Source organism: Echiichthys vipera (assembly GCF_963691815.1).
Source record: "Echiichthys vipera genome assembly, chromosome: 16".
NCBI lineage: Eukaryota > Metazoa > Chordata > Actinopteri > Perciformes > Trachinidae > Echiichthys > Echiichthys vipera.
Genome location: NC_139841.1, coordinates 19,150,301 through 19,170,723, shown reverse-complemented (window position 1 = coordinate 19,170,723; position 20,423 = coordinate 19,150,301). Strand labels below are relative to the sequence as shown.

Sequence of the window (20,423 nt, the reverse complement as noted above, 5' to 3'; positions counted from 1 at the left end):
TTTTATGTTAAATAATTAGGGTGAAGATCTGTTATGGCTGGTTATTTGATAGAAAATGTAACCATGATGGTATTTATGTCACTATAAATAAAAAGACATACTTTATGTAGTTGTACTGTATAATATTATGAAACAAACCTAGTTTTACTTTATTTGTGTTGAACCAACACCCAGTAATATGTCAAAATACAAAAGACACAATGCAAGTGTAGGATGCATATCTGTAACTTGATTCCTGATTTGCTTTGCTGGCAAATAAACATGTTGGCCATGTCCTATTAGATGTTTACCTCTTGAACCAAGCACAAACAGTTGTCAGCTATGACACAGTCACCTGTCAGTGAGGCTACTGAATGCAGCCTGCTCTTCCATCTTCCATCCCAAATTAATCAGAAGAGCAGTCAGGCATTTCCACTAGTAAATCAGACTTTGCAATGTTCATTTTTTTTCGATTGCCTATGTAAGATGAAAAAAAAAAAAAAAATCAAGTTGAAGCACTATTGTTAGCCTACCCACTAACAGAATAATAATGAAAATGCCAGTTTCAGCCTCTGGCAGGTTGAAAAAGGGAGAGAAAAAGAAACTTCCCACCCTACCTCTTCAGCATGTAACCGCTAACATGTGACCTGACTGCACATGTGCAAGATGGATTTTATTAAGTAGTGCCTCTGGCAGCCAGAAAGAATTAACTTTAACTAGGTTAAATGTGTAGGCAAAGGGTAGCAGTGGGAAATGGAGGTGTGAATATAAATGTCTGTATGCTACTGAGTTTTTGCAACAGAATACATGTGTGCAGGAGTCTAAAATCAAAGGCAACTGTGTTGTGAAAAGTGACAGTTCATCAGTTGTTGTGATTTGTACCTGATTTGGATGGTTCTTAAAAACATTGCAGTCCTTCAGTATGGGGAATTTGGAGGAAACAAAGTGAGCCATAAGGTTAATAATTTTTATTTGTATCAAACTGAGGAAATGCACTATCATGGACGTAAAGCAAATCAAAGTTATTTGATCAAATGATTAAAGTAAATTCTCATCATGGATGCAGCGATTATCCGGCTTGTCATTCATCTTCTATTTAAGATGCCCGTTTATATGTTTACTTGCTTCAACATTTTATAAGTGGAGCCATTTCAAGCGCTTTTGCTTCTCATTGAGTGGGAGCACATGAAATAGCTACAAGCAAATAAAAACATGTTTGTTGCTTCTCTGTGACTGAATCCTGGTGTTGCATCACTCTGTGAGTGAGTCTCAGACCTATAAACTCAACCAGTAAATTATTAATCACCAGGTGATAAAATGTGAATGGTGTTGCCTGGTTGGCCATTACGCATTTTTCCAGTGTTATGCCTCCATATAGGTCAACAGAAAGCAGTCGGCAGCATTTATTTTCAGAACACTGATGATAGATAAGTAGGTAAAGCTATGACTTCACAAATACATCCATCCACCAAAAAGGCATTCGACATTCAGTGTAATTCTGAATGTTTAATTTACCATACATGACACTATAAAGCCTCTCCGGGAACCATCACCTTATCGTGGTGGAGAGGTCTGTGTGTCCCTGTGAACCTGAAGGCTGTGTTTTCTGGAGCCTGGTGCTCCTGGTAGGGTCTCCCATGGCAGAGTGGTCTCAGGCGAGGGGCCGGACTAAGAATGGTTCACAAAGACTCTATGGAACAACGAGGAAGAGGAAGAGAGACCCTGCCAGGAGAAAGCTCGAACCCCTTATCTGGGCCTGGCTCCAGAGGGCTCACAAGAGGGCTCACCAGCGAGTGCCTGGTGGCTGGGTTTGCCACGGAGCCCGGCTGGGTACAGCCCAAAAAAGTGACGTGGCACCTCCCCCCCTCTCCATCCTGTGGGCCCACCACTCACAGGGGAAACCGCTGTGGCGGGTGCGCTGCTGCATGGGGTGGCAGTGAAGGTGAGAGGCTGTTCGGGCATCTAGTAAGGATGCCCCCTGGGCGCCTCTCTAGGGAGGTTCCTGGCACGTACAGCTGGGACGAATCCTCGGGAAGACTCAGGACTAGGTAGAGAGATAATATCTCAACACTGGCCTGGGAACGCCTCGGGATCCCCTAGTTGGAGCTGGTTAATCTGGCCCGGGAAAGCAAAGTTTGGGGTCCCCTGCTAGAGCTGCTGCCCCCACGACCCGACCCCGGATAAGCGGTTGAAGATGAGTGATCAGTGACACTATGAAGTATTTCTATCTTTATGAAAGCGATATAATATGCTATGCTAAATAAACCAGATGCACATTTATTTACTTTATTTAGCAGTAACACTTTTGATTCAGTGTGTAAGTGCTTCACTCTAAGGAAGAAATACAATATGTTTCCAGAAATCCAATCCACACACACAGATTACACTATCCTCTAGGCAATGTTGGAATCAAATCAACGCATGTATCATCACATACAAAAGCAATGTTTGGTTTTAACTTAATCACTAGCAGCCTCAGTAGCCAGAGAGGTACAATCTGACCTGAGCTGTATGACCGGCAGCCTCTTGCACCAAAACAAAGCTGATGCACTGCCGCCTGAGAGCTCATTCTGCTGTGAGAGCTGTCCAACGAGCTGAGCAGAGCTGAGTGGAGATCTTTTACGGAGACCAAAAATGCAAAAAAAAAAACCTTAGTGAGGTTGATAAACACTCATAGGGAAACTGCAAGCAGATTCCAGTGTGTGTGTGTGTGTGTGTGTGTGTGTGTGTGTGTGTGTGTGTGTGTGTGTGTGTGTGTGTGTGTGTGTGTGTGTGTGTGTGTGTGTGTGTGTGTGTGTGTGTGTGTGTGTGTGTGTGTGTGTGTGTGTGTGTGTGTGTGTGTGTGTGTGTGTGTGTGTGTGTGTGTGTGTGTGTGTGTGTGTGTGTGTGTGTGGAAATAAGCAAAGCCTTTACATATGACAAAATATATGCAGCCATAATGTTTAAAATGTTCCCTATCGCGTCCTTAACTTAACCAAGTGGAGCTTATGCCTATAGAATCATGGGAGAAAAATCAATAGCGAAAACATGCAAGTTCATTTTGATGGCTTTTATGATGAGCAGTTGACCAGATTATCTCCTAAATTTTGTAAAATATTCCCGGAAATACCCCAGCTAATGGTACTGATGTCACTGTGAATGTACTTTGCTGAAGAAACTTAGCTGGGAAATTAGGTAGCAAGGAGACTACTTGTTTGATACACTGCTGATGAATGAGCAGGCCAGGGTCACTTACACGGTAATTTATTCAGCTGCTGAGGATGAATAAATATCTGCCACCATGCCCCCTCTTGTTCTCTTTGTCGCAGGAGAATGCAGCTGCCATGAGGGTTATTCCCCTGATCCTGTCCATAAACACCTCTGTGTTCGCAGTGACTGGGGTCGAAATGAAGGGTAAGTCCTGTCTGCTCTATTCACTCACATCTAAGAACTAACTTGTACTTTAATGATCTTCCGGCTGGTTTCACAGTCCCTACTCCCAGCTGCATTAGTGCTCAATATTCATTTTTACATATAATAAAGGGAAATTGTTCACTGTGATGGATTAGCTATCTGGAGCAAGTTTGACGTCTCTGCAAGTTCATCTCCAGAGTATTAAAAAGTAAAAGAAACGAAGGTAGAAAATTAATCTATATAACGTACTGTATGCTTTCAAAAACGGTCACTGGTAATGTAATATATAAGCAATTTACTGTTAATGGGCTAAGACATGCAAATGTAGGCTACCTGTATGGTCTTTTAACTTAAGGAAGTATACTTTGAAGAGGTAATCAGAAATACAGAGGAGGAGGACAAGGTAGAGAAGCTATAGTGTGTAATGAAACAAAACAGCAGGAGAGGGCAGAGAATCAGAGAGAAAAAAAGATGAATGAATGGCACACAAAAAAGAAAAATAGTAGAAATTGACATGCTGGGGATAAAGTATGAGTCAAATGAGCCCTCTCTCTGATTCTGACCTTGTTTGACCATTAGCTGACATGCCCAATCATTGATTCACTTAAAAGGTCCCACGTTGTCATTTAACTCCACCTGTCATCTGCTGGATTTAGTCCAGTCACAGATCAAATTTGCATTTCACAGTTGTGTAGGAGTAACAGCTGACAAAGAGAAACCTCATGCGTGTGGAAACACAACTTTTGATCAAGCAATATTAGTTTTGAAAGCATTACGATCGTTGAAGTGTTTTTACACACATTACGTTTTTGATTATGAAAGCTGTGCATGACAGAAATCTCTTTGATTCGGTGCTTCCCCCTCTCTGTCCTCAAGTCCTTGGCCATATGCTAACCTGGAGAAAGGCTACGACTTGGTTACAGGAGAGCAGGCCCCAGAGAGAATCTTCAGGTGAGTCCTTCGCTCCTGGTGCATCTCCTGAGTGCATGACTTCTGCCGACCATCTGTGACTCTGGCATCTCTGTCTGTGTGTGTGTGTGTGTGTGTGTGTGTGTGTGTGTGTGTGTGTGTGTGTGTGTGTGTGTGTGTGTGTGTGTGTGTGTGTGTGTGTGTGTGTGTGTGTGTGTGTGTGTGTGTGTGTGTGTGTGTGTGTGTGTGTGTGTGTGTGTGTGTGTGTTTGTGTGTGTGTGTGTGTTGGAGCATAGGGATGATAAGATACACACAGACACACTTGGATGGACACAGATACACCTTGCGCTGGGGTGGAGTCTTACCCATGTGGAGAAATTGCCCAAGGGGCAGTCCTTGATGGACTCCTTTCAAATGCTTTTACTGCCATTTTTGTTACACTTCTCATTCTTGAAAGGGTCATTGTGTCTGACATTTTTCAGAAAGTACAAGCCTCAAAGGACCCATTCAGTATTACTCTGGTATTTTTTATTTTATTTTTTTCCCTTTAAATAGACCAGATCAAATTGAACAAGTGCAGCATGTGTGGCTTTTTTACACAAAGAAAACCCTTGATCATGTTGATGATGAATATTAGGCTTTGTAGATATCCCTTTCAACACATTATTTACACATACATGAATATGTGGAATGTTATGATGTTTTTCATGAAAAGTTAGCATGAAACAACATCAAAGAGAGTACTTTGAGTGTCTCAACAGAAAATGTAACTGTATTTATTTTTATTAATTTATACAAATTATACTCTGGTTTACTGGATGTACAGCGCTGAAGCCTTAAATCGTTGAAGCCTATCCATTTTTCAAGGGCACCTTTCGCAGCATCTGGGGCTTAATGACACCCAAGATGACTGTAATTGGTTTAAATAAATGCAAACAAGCCAGAGTGTTTTTCGCCCTATCTGATAGGCGGGGCACTCCAGCGTTGACATATCGCTGTGGAGTTTTGGCTATACAAGATTATATATATATATATATATATATATATATATATATATATTTATATTATAAGTTAAAATCATAATAAAAAATCACTATTTTAAGCCAAATATATTGGATGTGTAATGCAAGAAGCACAATTTTCACCAGGTCAGTAACTGACTAGACCAACTATTTTAAGTAAAACAGTAAACAGTGTATTACTTGGGAAAAGTCAATTACAGGAATTCATTGCCTTGCAACCCCAAAACCTCAAAGATTGATGTGGTTATTCAGTTTGATCAGGCTTCCTAATTTAAGTGAGTTAAAGGACAGCTCTTGATTTTGCGAAATTTCTCTTGATTTCATGTTCATTACCCTAATCTCGCACCTTTTCACACGGATGTTGCAGAGTTAGTCTCTCGGATTGTGTACACTAAGACGTAATCCACAATTTTTGTTCTACACAAAAAAAAAAACATTTTTTTAGCTCTCCACTGCCAGTAAGTAGCACAACAGTATGCTGGAGATGGGACTCGGTGCCGACATTTACACACACACAAGGGCGGCAACCTAAAAACTAGCAGATCGGCTGCTTGGTCGAGAGCAGTCGGTCTGGAGTTTTTGAAAGAAGAAAGATGAAAGGGCAACTGTATATACACACACTCACACTCATACTCACACTCACACTCACACTCACACTCACACACACACACACACACACACACACACACACACACACACAGAGTTGCAGACCATATATACTTTCAGCCATGTAGCTACACACTCATACAGATATCAGACAAAATGAGTAAAGATGCAGCAACCAAGTTGAAACCCTCACTGGGTTCCTGTTGAAAGGAGTCTTTGATAAGCAACACTATACATGGTTGGTTTCTAGACTTCTAGGAATTTGAGGTGTTGTTGTCCACCTGTTTAGATACATTAAAAGCACATGAAGCAAAGCACAGCCTGCACTGTGCTATTTATGAGACCTTAACAGGTGGTGTTATTCCCAATTGCCAAATCTAGGCCCCCCAGGGTGTCCTCCTGAGGATATTAATCCTCACTTGGAGTAACATCTCTGGCAAAGCCAAATTATTTTACACCATCTTGAAATTTGATTATTAACACACGTGTCACAAACACATTTTGCTTCAGAGCACGTTACATTTAAAGGCATAGGAAAAAAAGGTTTTAAATTAGTAATACAAAGCCAGGCCACCACAGCTACTTCTAATGTAGTTCCCCAAGTTCCCCAATTTGGTTTCCAACTGTGTTGATGCACCACATGTGAATACCAATACAATTAGTTGTCGCACAGGATTGACATTATAAGCCAGCAATTATTCACCAGAAGGCTAAACAAGTTTACTGGTCTATAACATAACTATGTAGACGCAATCTTGATGACTAATAGATTATTGGCTGTACATTTATTTTATTTTTCTGAATGTGGTTCTACTTTTGTTGAAGCATGTTCTAAAGATTAATCACTAAAAAAAAACAACAACGTATAAATGAAAAAGCTTTTAACTTGTGCAGTGACTCTCATTTAATTGTGTACCAGACTTCCCACATCAATATCACACCCTCTCTTCTTTGCATTACCATGAATCCAAGGAATCAATACAAGGATGATTGTATTGCCCATTATATGTATTATCCTCAATGTATGAAATGATGCACTATGCCAGCAATGAATAAATGTTGTCTTATTCCTGTGATGGTATCTTTGCATGTGTATATTTACTGTATATACATACCGTACAATGTGTGTGTAATAACAAAATGTTGTTTGATTGACATTTATGTCTTGTGGTTGTGCCAACACAGATCATTCTACAGTCTGGGCCAAGGGTTGTGGCTGCCAGTCAGCAAGAGCTTTGTGGTGCCACCAGTGGAGCTGTCAATCAACCCCATTGCCAGCTGTAAGACTGACGTGCTGGTTACTGAAGATCCAGGAGAGGTCAGGTTAGTGTGACTCAGCTCAGAGCTCCACTTTGCTGAAAATAATTTGTGTGGAAGAGTACATTTACTATCTGGTCCACATAAACCAGAAGTCACATAGACATTTCTTTTTTTCTTTCTTTTTTAAGGTTTCATCAATAAAAATTGTTGTGTATGGAATTCAAAAACCTGACTCTACAGCATGTACAGCACCGGAATACTAATAATAAAGCTCCTTCTTGTTGTGGAGTGTATATGTCCAAATAACATATATTGTTACTTCAATTGTGAGCTGTTTCCATGACACTACTAGTGTAGACATGGCTAATGAATGACATTCCCATATGACGATATAACAGGCATACAGTATATGAACGCCGAGGTGCTGCTTCTCTTCTTTCGTTTGTCAGTATAACTGGCTGAAGCACTGTACAGGAGTATGCTTCTTGCTGTAGGCAGCTGTAGTTTGGCTTATTTGACATTGAACATAGAGGTAAGCATTAAAGATTAGCATATTTTATGAATGTGGTTTAAACTAATTACTCAAAAAGTATTAAACCTTAGAGTAAAAACAATGTAAGACCTCTCAAATGAAACAAGAGGCAAAGTACCCATTAAGCATTTAAGCAGGTCATTAAATCCTAATAGTGTCTCAGACTAAAGTGACAGGCAAAGCAACATTACAAAAACTTAACTTTGGGTTATGCACAGGGATCCAAAAACAACTAATCCCAACTAGAAGGTAGTGTCAACAAGGTTATGGATTTGGCAGTCCCACAGTGTGACAACAAAATATTGGCAACATCAGACTAATGTTTTTCTCATCCAACAAGCCAGTAGGTGCTGGCATGCATCAGTGCAGCTGAACATCACAAAACATGTCAAAGCATCAGCTGCAGATTAAAACAATCACCCATCTATGGAATCCAACTGACACAAAGATGACAAGTGATATTTAATTTGAAAATCAAACGTCTGCCATATAAAATGTTGGACTTGTCACAGTGTAAAAGAAAAGATACTTGTGTCATACAGGGGCAAAAATGTCTGTGGATCATTACATTGCAAATGTACATCATCTATCCAGCACACATGATAGCAAATCTTTTAATACCGATTTTGTTTGAGAAGAAACATCTTCTTAAATCTTTTTTTCTGTTCAAGTATGTTGAATTTAGTTGACTCTTTCATGATCTGTCATGTCAGGTCAGCAGTACTCACGCTTATTTAAGAAAGGCCCACAACGTCTGAACAAAAGGTCAGAGTTCTGAAACAACCCCCTGTCCCTGTTTTAATATTTATTTCCATCTTAAGTTTTATTTTTTAATCCTTGTTCTGAGGTAAAGCATCTTTTGGTGCACACACAAAAATCTGTTTTATTCATTTAATTTTCAAGCATTGTGGATTGAGTGACCAGTGCCTTCAGCCTGGTGTGACTGCCAGATGAAATCACTGATCCCAATCTTTATTGGTCAGCAGCTTCAGTTTGAGCACACAGTTTTAGGGGAGTGAATGTATTTGTCAATCCAGTCTTCTTTGAATTATCTGTTCTCTTGATCAACTTTCCTTTTTGCAAACTTTGAGAATGACACCTTTCTGCCATATAAGCAATTACTCTCTCACCTCACTGACACAGAAAGCGGTGAGTGAGCAGGCACAAAAACTTGTTCAAAACTTTGAGATGCCCCATTTTAAATGTTTCTGCATTTGTGGATTCAAACCCCTAATAAGGGAAATATCCAACACAGTGCAAAGTAGTTTTTTAATTAAGAGACTAAATACAACCTACTTTGACCCTTGAGCCTAGAATAGGGACCGTCTTACAAGCAAAAGTGGAGTTGGACACACCCTTAATGCACTTGCACCATGCACTATAGACCATATAAATAGCAACCTTAGTGTCTTGTCACCCTAGTGTGTTATGAGGTGCTATAATACTGCACATGTGCATGCTCAAAATAGGACAGTCAACCACTGCTCTGAATATGTAATATTTTTCAATAATACACATTTGTTGAGAAAACCTTACCTGACTTTACCTAGTAGATTTCTCAGAATCGTCTCTGGATTCCCTCTTGGGTGTTTTTTGACACCAAAAGCTTAAATTGCTTAAACTTAGTACAGAATTGTTATGTCTGATATGTATCATAGAAATTGTTGTTGCAAATTACATCCACTATCCAGACTTTACTAAATTGCCTCAGGAGCATAGAACTCCCAAGGCAATTGTACGCATCTGCTCATTCTGACGTAAATGGGATTGCTGCACGGCTCTAAATTAATTAGCCAAGGTATGTCACTTACTTTGAAAAAGGGTTGTGATCAGTGATGGTGAGTGAAAAAAGGAGAACATTGTTTTTGAGGAACAACAGTTTATTGCCATACATCTGCTTCATGTGGATTTGATCAATATTCATAATAAGATTGCAGTCTCTCTATTTAGCTAGGAGGCAAAGTAATAATTTCTTGAGCATTTTATTTTTTCTACTATCACTCAAGTGCCACCATTATTGCATGATGAATAGACCTTGCTGGGTTACATAGCAACCCAGGTATTTAGCTTTTGTTTACTTCACAGCAGAGGAGCTCCATTTGGGTTACAGCAAGCTATTCATCAGCGGAAGGACAGGCCTTCGTGAAAGTGGGTAACATGTCTGCTGTTGTCACTTCCTGGAATTACACGAGCAGTCTTTAGAATACACTTGTCTCACCATTTGGAGATTAGGCATATAAAATATCATATTTAATATTGGTAATTTCAATTGACATATTATATCTGACACTTTCTGGCAACATGACACATTACATATTAACCATTGTAATAGATAGAAACAAAGACATCTTTCTTGTCTGCCAAGTTAAACTTCTAAAAGATTAATCATTCCTAAACAACATCGCACCAGGAAATAAATAAACACAAAGAAAACATGGAGGAAAAAACACATTTTGTGACTGATTAAAACCTCACTTTAATTGGGATAATAAGTTAATGATCTGTATTTACCTAATGATAAGTTTCTGTGACCTAGGAGGATCTGTTAGATTGTAATGAATAATGCAGACAGCTCATTATCCAAAGCATTTTGTGGAACAAGGTCCTGTGGGACTTTATGGAGTTTCTGGCTGGTGCACTTTCCCAAAGTGTTTATGCAGACATTGGTGTAATCAGTCAGTCATGATAGACATGTTGATGTGTGGACTGTAGCTGTGGTACAGCTCTGGATGAATACAGCACCGACCTTCACATCGCTCTGCGCAGCAGAAAAGACGAGCTGCTCTACCTGAGGAAGCTGACCGAGATACTGTTCCCCTTCCTCATGCCGCCCAAAGATACAGACTGCAGGTCTCTGGCTCTGCTGCTGCGTGAGGTGATGGCTTCATCTGTCATGTTACCAACCATGGATTTCATGGCTGATCCTGATACTTACATCACTGTGTTGCATGTAGACTCCATAATCAGTGTACCTGAGATAATTTTGCATTGTGGTGTTCTTAGTCAAACTATCCTTATTTCATCAGTTGGCTTTTTTGTTTGTTTGTTTGTTTTTCCTTTATCAGGTATTTAGCATAGTGTCATATCACTAGCCTACGAGAGTTTACCAAACACACACACACACACACACACACACACACACACACACACACACACACACACACACACACACACACACACACACACACACACACACACACACAAATTACATTTCCTACATTTCCTGTAGTTGTATCTGGCCATGCTGATAAGTTCAGTTTTATTTATTCAGTGGAGTTGAACATAGAAATGGACTCAAAGCATTGGAAATAACGTTTGGAGATCCACAGACCTTGCTTTTTGCTGTTTCAAATGAGAATTATGCTCTATTGAAATTATTTTACATTTTTTTCTCTTCTTCTGCAGCCATTGAATCACAACGTTCATATCAAGAATTTTTGTTTCTGATAGTTTCAAAAATTAGGCTGAGAGGTTAACTTGGTTACTCCTTATTCCCTGAAAGAACATTATGTATTTGAATTCATTTAAAATACAGGCTGTTGTGTGGTGGATCCATTCTGATTGGCTTGCAAATATCAGGGGCCTGCTCCACAGGGGTGAGTATGCAGAGATTATTAGAGGGTAAGACCTGCACAAAATAGAACAGTGCCTCCCTGACTTTACTCTGACTACATACCTTCTTGGTAATTTCCTCCTGACACACAATTTAAACCTGCTTGACTTTAAGGTTAATACAAAATAGCTTGTTCAGCTATTTACCTATAAAAGAATCGCTTAAATGTTGCCATGTTCAAAAGCAAAACCGATGATAAAGCCAAGCTGTATCTCCAAAATTTGCTCCCTTTATTTCCATTATACAGTATTTACTCTGTAATGACTTGATTAGCATTGTCGCCGGCATTTAAAGCCAGACACTTTCGAGGAAGATTCATTCTAGTGAATATCCATATTATACTATGCCGTGTTTAAATACAGGAAACGTAAAAATGATGAAATGGGTCGTAATAATTAAAACAGAGCTTCTGCTTTTGCCGAGTTCACCTCTGGTTTATTATTTCTTGTTTGAAAGGGATTATTAATGAAATTGTGATTCATTCATTAATCAGTAATTTGATTGTCATAATTTATTTATTTATTTAATTTGTGTCTTTGCAGATCTTTGAGTGGTGAAAACAAGGTCATACAGCCAAACACTTACATAAATGGCCTGATGTTTCTGAATTAGCCTCCAATAAATACTTTCCTTGACGGGCTCTTTTCTTCAAAGTTAACATTCAGACACTTTTTAACAGAAGGATAAGCTGAACAAAGTCACTTATCTGGCAAAGCAATGTCATTTCTTACACTGTGACAAGAGTGCGTGGATGAACTATTACCTTTTACTCATTTAGAGGCTGGCTAATGAAGTCCAGAGCAGTGTTAAGTCCACTTATCGGCATCGCCCTTATACTAGCTTTCATATCTTCCAGCAAACTTTGTGAGGAACAGTGAGGGAAAAACAGAATCACCGACCTGTTTTAAAAGAAGATTCTCATGTCTAGCTCTGCTAAAAACACAATCCGTGAGCACATTACTTTGTCATTAATCAGCCAGTTTGAAAGCTAGGCTACTGACTAGGCTACATTATATTCACTTTACCTGTTCAACCCGCTTTAGCAGTTTAGATAACAGGCAATCTACTGTCCTGCAGTTATAACAGAAGCTTAAAGTAACCATAGAGAGTTGCAACGTTCATAGTCATTGGTGTACCGCTGCAGAATCAATATAGGGCAAACACTGGAGATAAAGACTGAATAGCACAAAATAAGCACTGTATGGTGAATATCGTTCTGTTATCATGGACTTGAGTTTTGAATGATAATCTCATATCACCCAAGTCTAATTTTTAGTCTTTTCCCAAACATCTATTAAATCAAATTGTAAGATTTGAAGAACTGTTTTTTTTACTAACCGTCATATTAGATTGTTGAAATGATTGTTTGTATTGTTGAACCAAAGCCAGTGTGTCATCAAATACTCCATGAACACCACAATATACAAGAATTCCCCCACTCTAATCTGTGCTCCAAGACTAGTATTGTTGTCAATAAGGAACTGTTAACAACCCTGAGTAGCCGTTGACACCCCACACTGGTGATTAATGACCTCACTCACTGTGATCAAGTGAACCATCAAAATGTGCCTCTGCCAATAATCCAATGCAACTGCAAGTTGACACAGTGAAAACATTAAATACATAAATCCCCTTCCTCCTACTTGTAATCTCTATCAAAAAATGTTTTACAACTCATTGAATTAGGTTTAGATGCCCCCCCCCCCCCCCCCCCCTTTGATTTCCCCTCAATGATTACAAAAAAATCCACTCTATTCAGTGACGAAAGTACTTGATGAGAGTCAGCATATTTGTGGGGACCTGGAACAAGAGCATTAATCAAGTGCAGGGGCAGACCAATAACGGGTTTTGTAATCATGCTGGAGCAGCATTCTAACTTTGGGCAACATCTCCTGGTCATTCATCATCTGGAAAAGCAAGAGTCAGAGAGGGGGATTAATAACAAGTACATTATTCAGTGTTTAGATGCAGCAATGTGCTTTCAGGTCAAGCAACACAGTCACAGTGCCAAACGAAATGATCTTGATTAGCTAATGATTTGGAAAAGAAACATTATTAGCATATATGTTTGTTGTTGATTTTGATAGCAAATAATTAACAAATTCTAAAGAAATATATAGTTTCTCTTTTGTAAAACTTTATGGATTCGATATTTGGCTCCTGTTAAAGAAACAATGAGGGGCAAACTTTGCTGAATACTTCCAGAACTCTGTGCCATGATGTGAGAATATGATGATTTATATGTTGTGCAACGTTATTAGAAACTTTACAATATCCTATATATATATATATATATATATATTCTTCAGCATTTGTCTTTCCTTTTTTCCCCCTCTGGCCTGTCTTGCAACAGGGATCTTAAAATTGATTTTTCTTTTTTCATCTTCAACTTACTACTCCCTCTATCCAGAAGGAGAGCCTGTTTGCATGCACCTCACAGCTGAGGGAACCCATTATTTTTGTCTGCCTCACCTTCCCCTCCCTCTGTTTTCCTCGGAATTAAGGAGTCATTTGTCAATGCTTTGAGTGTCTGCCAGAAGGAACTGATGCACAGAATGCCATGTGTTGCCTTTTTGATTCAAATAAAATTGAGTTGCAAAATAAAGAGGAGAAGAGAAGAATAAGACATAGGAGACACAGAGGATGAACTTTTTTAGATTGAGGTGCTATATAATAATAGTGCAATATTCCTCTGCGACTGTGCTAAGCAAGAGGGCAACCCAAAGGCAGTTACTTAACCATAGTGAGGAGGTTTGGAATCTATACAAACAATTGCAGCTTGACTCCTCGTCCTACCCACTCTGTATACATTTGTGCATTTGTGAGAAGGGGTCACCACTGTAAGTGCTGTCCCAAACCAGCTAGTGCAGAACCAGAAGCACAGGTGCTAGACAATGGGGCAAACATACAAATTTATGTTGTCTTGCTACATCAGACACATTAACCTATAGCTACACTTTCCTAATACTGCCCTATAATGGTGGGTTTAAAACCACAGAATTTGTAGTCATTTAATGGTCTTTTAATCAAGAATATGTACCACTTATTTTATAGCACATGTTGAATGTGTTAGAGACACTATACATTTACAATTAAACAAAAGTATATACTGTACAGCATACACTTGACAGTTATTGGGTCTAGTGGATCTAGATCAGTTTGAGAAAGGGTAATACTTTACAGACATGTATACAAACAGATGCTATTGGGAGTATTATCACAAATACTATATTTTCTGCTAGGAGAGTATAGACAGTATACTGACAAATTAGGTTAAGGAGACAATGGGCCCAATCAGCAAGAGTGTTCTGATTATACGTGACTCATCGCTTCATAACACTCTCCATCCTCTATAATTATTTAAACTAGGTGTCCTAAAATTAAGTATGATTCAGAAATTGCACAATGAATTTTGTGCTAATAACATAGAGCCTGACCCATTTCAAACATGCATTTATCAACATAAAAGAAAAAACACACCGTAGTGATAAACATACTACTTAATTTTGCCCAGTGTTCAGCTTCCATGTCTCAAATTTAGGACACAAGCCGCTGTGCATGACCAACCATTGTTGCTTAGCAACCAAAAACAAGTGCATATATGCAAACAACGGTAATAGTTTTTCTCTCTGCATTATGCAGCCACATGATGGTGACCTCTCATCCACCGGGAGAAAGTCCAACTGTGCAGCAGCCAGAGGTGGATTTGTCAGTAGTCCCCTAACCGTCTGGCATGTCTTATCATGGACAATTCCTGAGTAGGAGAGTTCACCATCACTCAAGGAGTTTCGTTCCAGAGCCAAAGCTGTGCATAGAGGTCAGCCCGACTGCATTTTGTTGGTACCTCTCGAGTCTACACACCAATCGGGCACCTTTCCCCAAAAGTGATTGCACTCCATGCTCTAATGTCAAGTTTCTGTTACCTTGGTCCACATTGACTAAATCTGTTCCACACCTGACCTTTGCCCAGGAGGTACTGCACTAATCTCTACCTTGGCTCTGAAAAAGTTTACTGCACCAGCTTGTTTGCTCCAAAAAGATAACCATTAAGTTTAATTTCGCTAAGGAAATGTGTTTCCTTTCTCGGGATTAAGTCAAGGACTTTGAATGTTGGCATTAGATTTGTACAAAAGTGCACCCTGTCCCCTTTCCAGTTTTTGATACTTATAAAGGCACAGCTGAGGTCTTGGGACTGTTCAGTTTGGTGATGAGGGGTGGCAATTCCTCTCCATTCAGATGATGTTGGCTTCCCGGCTTCATTACTCTATGATCTCTGACATCAGAGAGTTTGCAGTGTATGACAATATGACACATCAAAATCCCCAAGTCTAAGGCCCATAGGCCATGTGCCTGAACAACCCAGGAGGAGAGAGCAGTGGTTTTAAATAGCAATTGATTTTAATTCAAATACAGTGTCAGACCATGGTTGTGAAAAACAGGACCCAAAGATCCTGAGTACCTATCGAGTCTTTGTCCCAACCATACACTTAAGCATTGGTTGTCCAAAAGAATTAGACTATGAATATAAGTGAAATTTGGTCATCCACAAAAACGTGGGCTTTTAGGTCCCCACTCCTCCACATTGAGACAGTTGAGGTGGTCCAGGATCCAACCATATTTGACCTTTCAGTCTCTTTTGGCAAAACATTCTCATACCTAAATGACATATTAGGGTCATTTACAATAACCCCTAAAAAAAACATATAGGTCTGTTCTATTTAACAACGTAAAATATTTAAACCTGTAACCGCAGGGGCGGTTATAATCAATTGACTGTAAGAAGTGACCATTCAATTTAATTTTAAATATGTTGTTAATGTTTTGAAACAGGACTACTTAAATTGAGACGGTAAAAACACTTGGGGGCTGGAGCCGATCCCAGCTGACATAGGGCGTAAGGCGGGGTACACCCTGGACAGGACACATGCATTTCTTTGGACTGTGGGAGGAAGCTGGAGAACCCACACAGACACGGGGAGAACATGCAAACACCACACAGAAGGGCCCCAGCAGGGATTCAAACCAGGCACCCTCTTGCTGTGAGGGGACAGTGCTAACCACCACACCATGCCGCCCAGGTGGACGAAGTTGTAACAGAAAAAGATATAAGCAGCACTGGAATTCCCTGCTCCATATAATTGCCCAGGAGTTCTTGTTTAATGCTACTCCCTTTTGTTTTTGTTAACTAGGTAAAGGGATGTGTAATTTTTTTTAGCTGAACTTTCATTCTTACGAATGTTTAATGAAGAAATTTTACAAAAAAGTGTTGGTGGTGTATGGTTGGTTTTATGTTTAGGGGCATTCTCATTTTGGAAAGATCAGTTTACATATCCGGTGGCTAACCCAAACAAGGCTGAATAACTATAATTAAAGACATGAATATGAGATACAACAATTGTGACTGGTTTACTTAAAAGGTTAATTTCCCATGCTGTTTATTTGGCCTTAAAAAAGGCATGCTTGTTTTCAGCAGAGCCACTGGTGTGGCCAGCAAAACAGTAAATTGCAATGTATTACTGCAAAAAAAGTGACTTTGAAGGGTTGTATTTGTAAATTGATCTTGAGTACTCGGAATTACTGGGTGACATCAATGCTAATGCATAATGGGTAAGACATAACCACATCACCAATTTCTATTAGGGACCCTGAAACGTTTCTTTGTCTGTTGCAAACAGAAGGAGACACTTTAATTATCTCAAAACATTTTAGTATCTGTAATTGCTTTCTACAGTCTAATAGTATTATTTAAAGAAAGGGGCTGTTATTTCAAATGATTGAAATTGTTTAATTTAATTTGTGTTGCTATTTCATGCTCTGTTGTAGTCAGTGGACTAAAAGCCATTTCAAAATAAAGATTTTCTAGATTGTGAATGACATTCATATCCACATTTGAATAAATGCTCAAATCAGATGGGTCATAGGCAACGTTAATTGGATGGCATTAAAGGGGGCATCATGCATTATTACATTCATACTTTTTTTTTACGCTGATCTAAATTTCTACTAGAACATGTTTACATCCTTTAGGTTAAAAAAAAAACTTTATTTTTCTCATACTATCTTCCTGAAAATACCGGTATTCACCCACTGTCTGAAAAGCTGTGTTTTGCCCACATACTTTTTTCCGAGCTTTGCATGAAGCTCCTTTAAGCTAGCCTGGAAATCTATCCAGTCATAGGATCTGGCCCCGAGCAATAGCCCTTACCAACTGAAGGGCACCAACGCATGTATTTCAAAACACCACGCAAATGGATTGCACTACGACCAATCAGAGCAATGAACAAGGTGAGGTATGCCCAACCATAACATAAAGTATGATTTGATGGGGTTTTCTGACATAGTTAATGAGCTCCAACGGTGCGTGCCCAGAAGCAGAAGCAGCGGCAGTGACAATTTAAATTTGCGAGCAGTGCATCTGAATTTCGAGGGTTTCCTCGAGCAGCCCAGTCTGCTCTAATTGACTGATTGATTGTGGGTATTTCACATCTGCACTCTTGGTGTCTCTGCACTGTCATGGCAGCCGGGAAATGACTGTAACAGCACAGTAGCGGCACTTTCTACCTATAGTATAGTTGTGACATAACAATTGTCCTGTAAGTGCTGAAAGTAAGTGCTTTTCACTGTAATATAGCACCTTAACTTGCTTTATATTAAAAAAGAAAAGACGTGGGAATCTCACTTTCTTCCAATATGCGGCTTTTAACAACGCAAAGCTCAATTAGCTAGATGGTACTATATAATTATATTTAAAAAAAAAAAAAAACTAACTCCTGACTCCATTAATCAAATGGAAGAATATCCACATATTGGACTGATGGGTTACTTGTTGGAAGACATTTTTTTATGTTCAGAGTGTGTGACAGTGAGTGATTTGCCATCAAAACAGCACTGTGTCAGGAAAGGTTTGTTTTGCAAAGGGACAGTTATGTGCTGTCAGTGAGCCGTTATACTTCGCTCACTCAAGGAAGAGTATAGGCTGAAATGACATACATCTACAACCCGATATTTAAAATAAACAATCCCTCGCTGAAAACAGTCTGTGGTGTTAACCAGCATTCCAAATGCTGATCACACATGGGCAGAGGTGATGAAAAAGAAAAAGAAATAGTATTTTGTAATGGAAAAGGGAGGAAAGTGCCTGTCCGCATCTACCCGCAATATATCCCTTCTAATATTAATAATATATGAATTTTGATTTTTTTTTTCAATGCCATGCACAGAGCATTCCTACCTCTTGTTAATGAATTTTAATGCTTTGCCTTATGCCAATGACAAGGTCACTATACAATTCTTTCCACACTAATATTTGACCATGAATACCCTTGAGTTTGTTTAGCCTTCTTTGCTCATTGAAAAAACTTTTCAAGATACATGACTTTGTGATTGCTGGTATCTACTTTGAAGAGAGGTTTTTTTTTTTTTTTTTTTAACATTTCAAGGAAAATTAACAGCAACATCGATATGCAGATGATCAGGTTCCGTGGCCCTGCCATTGCCTCATAAGCACCCAAATACACAGAGACAAAGATACAAGTACAAATGAGAGTGACAATCCTCCAAATTCCTCCTTGCTCAGCAGGGCATATGTCTTCCCATCATTCAAGATCTTGTTGCTGTTAGTAGAGTCTAGCCACCATCACAACACACTGAGGTCCCTGCGGTCCCATTGCAAGAAACAGTGCTTTTGTTTCTTTGCAAAGAAAAACACAGGGGTTGCTTACCCCTTCGTTCACTCTGACAGCAGACATGCAGAGCTCATTGTATGGGCAAGGCTGTGCATGCTGAAGTGAACACAGCAGCCGAGCTTTACAGCATTGGTCAAACTGACATTTCCCAGAAGAAAGCACAAAGAGCTGCATTTGGAGCTGATAGATTCCTCCTTTGTTTATGATGATTTATTTTAAACAGAAGAGGCCCTATGAGTGATAGACTGACTGACACGTACACACACACACACACACACACACACTATACACAGATCAATGGATCTCTAACCAGACTTAATCCCAATCTGAATTGAAAACATACTTTAATTATTTCCCCAATTTCTTTGGGCTCCAGGGGATGGCAATGTTGGTCTCTCCAGTATCATATCTTAAAATCCGTCAAATCAAAACTATTGCTGTGATAAATATCACCTGCGTAACATTGAAATGTTACACTGACATTGTTAGTATTTGGATCAATACGGCCTTACACGTGTGTGCCTGTTGACTCTTTTATTTTTGTATAAATGAACGATGATGAAGTAATTTGAATAATATTCTATTATTATACAGATCTACTGAAATACAGGCTATCTAGCCCTCTATGGAGTTCCACAAATGAGAAATGTAATTAAAATGAAATAATTTATGTCAAAAACAAAATAAAATACACAAATACAATAAATTTAGTTTTTTTCTTCTGCTGTCCCTTCAGCATTGCAAGCTAGGGCGAGCCTGGATGACTCCGTCTTGAAGAAGTCTTGAGAGTTAATTGATGTAGAGTGATGGTTCCCTTGGCTCTCCATCAACACACCAAGACAAACATGTCAAATTAATGCCAGTGCACCGATTAGTTCCCAACATGACCCACTATGAACCAGCACAAACCCCTACATCCATCACAGTGAATCTTTTAAAATGGCTGCTCAAAAAAAGCTGTGGCCTACACCTGGTACAGCACAACATAATGTCTGGGGTATATCAGTTTAAATCTACTTTTGGGTTTAGCTAGGTTCATATTGTACTGCCAATAACTAATTTAAGCTGTTGTATACTACTATACTGTAAGCCCTGTGTATTGAACTGAACAACTGTTATTGTTAGTGTTCAGTTACTTCATTATACTATTTTAACCACTAAGATGACTTTCATACCCTTTAATGCAAAATAAGCATGAGTTGCAAACATTATAAATAGTCGTAGAAGCCAATTAGAAGGGTAACAGCCACCATCACGCCACCATGTTGTCACAACATGTACAACCACAAACAGCAAGCAGGGGTTATGAGAGATTGCTCTTCAGGTGGTGAGGTCACCATACTGTACTGGTGTGTCTTTATTTACTGTGTGAAAACATATTCAAAGCCATTTTTCTTGTTTTTTTGTTTTGTTTTTGTTTTACC

At 39.2% G+C, this 20,423-nt stretch overlaps 1 protein-coding gene across 1 annotated transcript in view; it reads left to right on the top strand.

The window, feature by feature from the left end:
* Positions 1-20,423, top strand: part of astn2 (astrotactin 2) — a gene marked incomplete at both ends in the record, with an annotated part of 261,923 nt that overhangs the window by 140,738 nt on the left and 100,762 nt on the right. Inside the window, 3 exons of the mRNA XM_083929281.1 lie at positions 3,288-3,372; positions 4,249-4,323; positions 7,095-7,232. Of these exons, the coding sequence (XP_083785407.1) occupies positions 3,288-3,372; positions 4,249-4,323; positions 7,095-7,232 (298 nt within the window). The remainder of the gene's footprint in view (positions 1-3,287; positions 3,373-4,248; positions 4,324-7,094; positions 7,233-20,423) is intronic.